This window comes from Bison bison, unplaced genomic scaffold, assembly GCF_000754665.1.
Source record: "Bison bison bison isolate TAMUID 2011002044 unplaced genomic scaffold, Bison_UMD1.0 scf7180017864389, whole genome shotgun sequence".
NCBI classification, from domain to species: Eukaryota; Metazoa; Chordata; class Mammalia; order Artiodactyla; family Bovidae; genus Bison; species Bison bison.
The window spans coordinates 2,397,767-2,401,240 of record NW_011494961.1 but is presented as its reverse complement, the minus strand read 5'-3'; the positions used below and the strand labels follow the sequence as shown (position 1 = coordinate 2,401,240).

Genomic DNA, 3,474 nt, shown 5'->3' with positions numbered 1-3,474 from the left:
TATATTTATAAATATAATAATGTACATAATACCCTTTAATATATATTAAATGTTAATATATAAAATTTACATAATTTATATAATGCTTTCATTTTGTTTCTTAGTGTGTTAAAATCTAGGGATTAATTTATACAATACTCTGTGATGGAGAGAGGCATCTAGTCTATAGCATAAGAAGAAGATACAGTGCATAGTGATGTGTCCTTATTGATGTGCATTTTTATGTTACTCTCATTTTTGTTGTTCAGTTGCTCAGTCATGTCCAACTCTCTGCAACCCCATGGACCCTTCCGTTATTTATGATCATTTAAAAATGTATAGTTGCGTGCATTTCTGTGTGTGTGGGTTAGTCGCTCAGTTGTGCCCAACTCTTTGCACCTCCAAGGCTCCTCTGTCCATAGGATTGTCCAGACAAGAATAGTGGAGTGGGTTGCCATTCTTTTCTTCAAAGGATCTTCCTGACCCAGGGATTGAACCCAGGTCTCCTGCATTGCAGGCAGATACTGTCTGAGCCACCAGAGAAGCCATTTCTATATATTGCTTCAAATTAGTGTTGGAATGAGATTAAAAACTGATAGATGAATGATTAAATAGGTAAAATGTTTCATGGAACCTTTGGGCTCCCACTTTGTTTATAAATGCTTTTGATTCCTTTCATCCCAGAGACCAGGCCTTAAAAAAGACAGTGACTTGCCAGTTAGTGCTGGTCAAAACAGACCCTTCTTCTTTTGGGAGGCACGGCCAACACCTGTCTGTCTCTGGAATTTTTTTTTTTTAATTATTTACCTATTTTTATTTTTGGTTTCGCTGGGTCTTCATTGCTGCTCTCCGGCATTCTCTAGTTGCAGCAAGCAGGGGCAACTCTTCATTGTGGTGTTCGGGCTTCTCATTGTGGGGGCTTCTGTTTTTGGGGAGTGCCCATGGGCTCTAGGGCACACGGGCTTCAGTAATTGTGGCACTTGGGCTCAGTACATGTGGTTCCCAGGCTCAACAGCCAAAGGCTCAGCAGTTGTGTCGAATGGGCTTAGTTGTGCCGTAGCATGTAGAGTCTTCCTGGACCAGGGATTGAACCCATGTCCCCAACACTGGCAAGTGGATTCTTAATCCCCTGAACCACTGGGGCAGTCTGGTCTCTGGAATTTCTAACCCAGTGTCTAAACTTGGCCCTGAGCACTTACTTAGTACGTATTTATTTAGTACCTGCCCCTACCATTGAGCATTAGGGATACAGAAGTGAACAAGGTCAGCCCCATGGTGTCAAACCTTTACAAGTATGCTGTAAGGAATATGGTTTTCTCCCTTGTACAGACTGTGGGAGAATTAGTTCCCACTTCTGATGCAGCTTGGATGGGAAAGAATCTGCCTGCAATATGGGAGACCCGGGTTCAATCCCTGGGTCAGGAAGATCCCCTGGAGAAGGACATGGCAACCTACTCCCCTATTCTTGCTTGGAGAATCCCATGGACAGAGGCTGCAATCGATGGGGTTAGAAAGAGTTGATACGACTGAGGGGCTAACACTTTTCCTTTTCTCCCGGCTAAGCTATGAAGTGGATGTTGGGTTTCCTATGTTAGGCTTAACCCAGATAGTGCCCCTTCTGTTAATTATCTGGGCTGGTTTGTATCAGCCTATTTCAGGCTCTTGCCTTTCTCTCAATTGATGAGCACTTTATGGTTTGTGTTTCAAAGACCCAGGCAGGAAACAGCCTGCATCTTTACCCTACAGTACCATCCCTGGGGCTCAGTCGGAGAGGAGTACTTCTTGCATTCTCCTAGTTCTCGAGCCTTTCCTCGGGTTCTGGGTGTCCAGATGGGAAGTGGGGACCGCCCACTGGTGGCCCTCCCTGCCTTCCTCTCTCACCTTCTGGATGCTGGTAGAAAGTTGACTTTCTAGCAGAGGTTCATGTGGTTGCTATTTTCCTCAGCTCTGTGAGAATCGCTGAAGGAACATGGATCTCAATATAATCCAGAATGTTTCATATTTGTCCCTCAATCAGTGAAAATGTGAAAAAGTAACTAAAATTTTTGTTGTTATTGAAGCATGGCTTCTCTCTTATCAACAAAAGATCATGTAACGTTTATTTTAAACCTGAAAGTTTAACCAGACAGTTCATACCAAGAGTTCAACTTTGATTCTTTGAAACATTCATTGTCTGGTGTACATTTCAGATTTTCTGGAACCAAACCAAAGAATCTGGGAAACAACACCAGGCTCATAGAATGGTTACCACAAAATGACCTGCTTGGTAAGTCAATGACCCATGGGTGCTTACTTGGCTTTTTGATTTTAATTGTGTAAATGTGAATTTTACACTTGAGTAGCTTATATAGTATATGTGTGGTTTATAATAGAATCATTATATTATCTTGAGTGCTAAGTCCTAGATTTCAGACCAAGTCAGATCTTCAGTTATTGGCAAATCATTTTAAAGAGTAATCATTTAGGCCTAAAATGATGAGACCAGTCACAAATTTTGATTTTCTGAAAAATATACTTAAAACTGCATAAACTAGTAGGAGTAAAGCTATACCTAGTTAGACTGATCAGTTAAAAGTAGTCAAATTAAAAACAGTGAAAATTTAGATTTGTATTATACTTTTACTATAGCTGTATCTAAGAAACCAGAGAAAGTTGAAGTTACTCATTTGTTTGAAACCACAGTCAAGCAGAAAGCCAAAAAACAGTCAATTTATTTCAACTTTATTTGAATTGTCTGACTAAATTTACCCCTAAATCACTGGGAAATTTTGAATACTTTATTTCTTTCGATTTATTTATTTATTGGGGTTCTGATCCTCAACTCAAAATTAAAATGCAAATTATATGCATATCTCAAGATTTGAATATAAACAATTTAATTCTCTTTGATGAGCAGAGATAGTAAAATGTAAGTTGCTTTATTCATTAAATCTCTAGGAAAACATAATGCCATGTTATCCTTTAAGATATTACTTCCTAAGGAAGTTATAAAAAATGTTATTTTTTTGGCAATATCAACTCATTTATTTGTTCAATAGTACTAATCTTAACAGATTATGTGAAAGTAGGTGAAAGTTACATTCTTAAAAATAGACTTTTGGAGAGTATCTTTTAGAAGCTAAATGGACCCTCTAAAACCATGCAAATTGAATTTTGTAACTATTACAAATAGTTGTGAAAAGAAGAGAAGTGAAAAGCAAAGGAGAAAAGGAAAGATATAAGCATCTGAATGCAGAGTTCCAAAGAATAGCAAGAAGAGATAAGAAAGCCTTCCTCAGCGATCAATGCAAAGAAATAGAGGAAAACAACAGAATGTGAAAGACTACAGATCTCTTCAAGAAAATTAGAGATACCAAGGGAACATTTCATGCAAAGATGGGCTCTATAAAGGACAGAAATGGTATGGACCTAACAGAAGCAGAAGATATTAAGAAGAGGTGGCAGGAATACACAGAAGAACTGTACAAAAAAGATCTTCATGACCCAGATAACTGT

General features: G+C 38.6%; 1 protein-coding gene across 1 annotated transcript in view; it reads left to right on the top strand.

The window, feature by feature from the left end:
• The window catches only part of UGT8 (UDP glycosyltransferase 8), a 108,831-nt gene that overhangs the window by 89,309 nt on the left and 16,048 nt on the right, over nt 1-3,474 (top strand). The window contains exon 4 of the mRNA XM_010858491.1: nt 2,169-2,245. Coding sequence (XP_010856793.1) covers nt 2,169-2,245 — 77 coding nt within the window. The remainder of the gene's footprint in view (nt 1-2,168; nt 2,246-3,474) is intronic.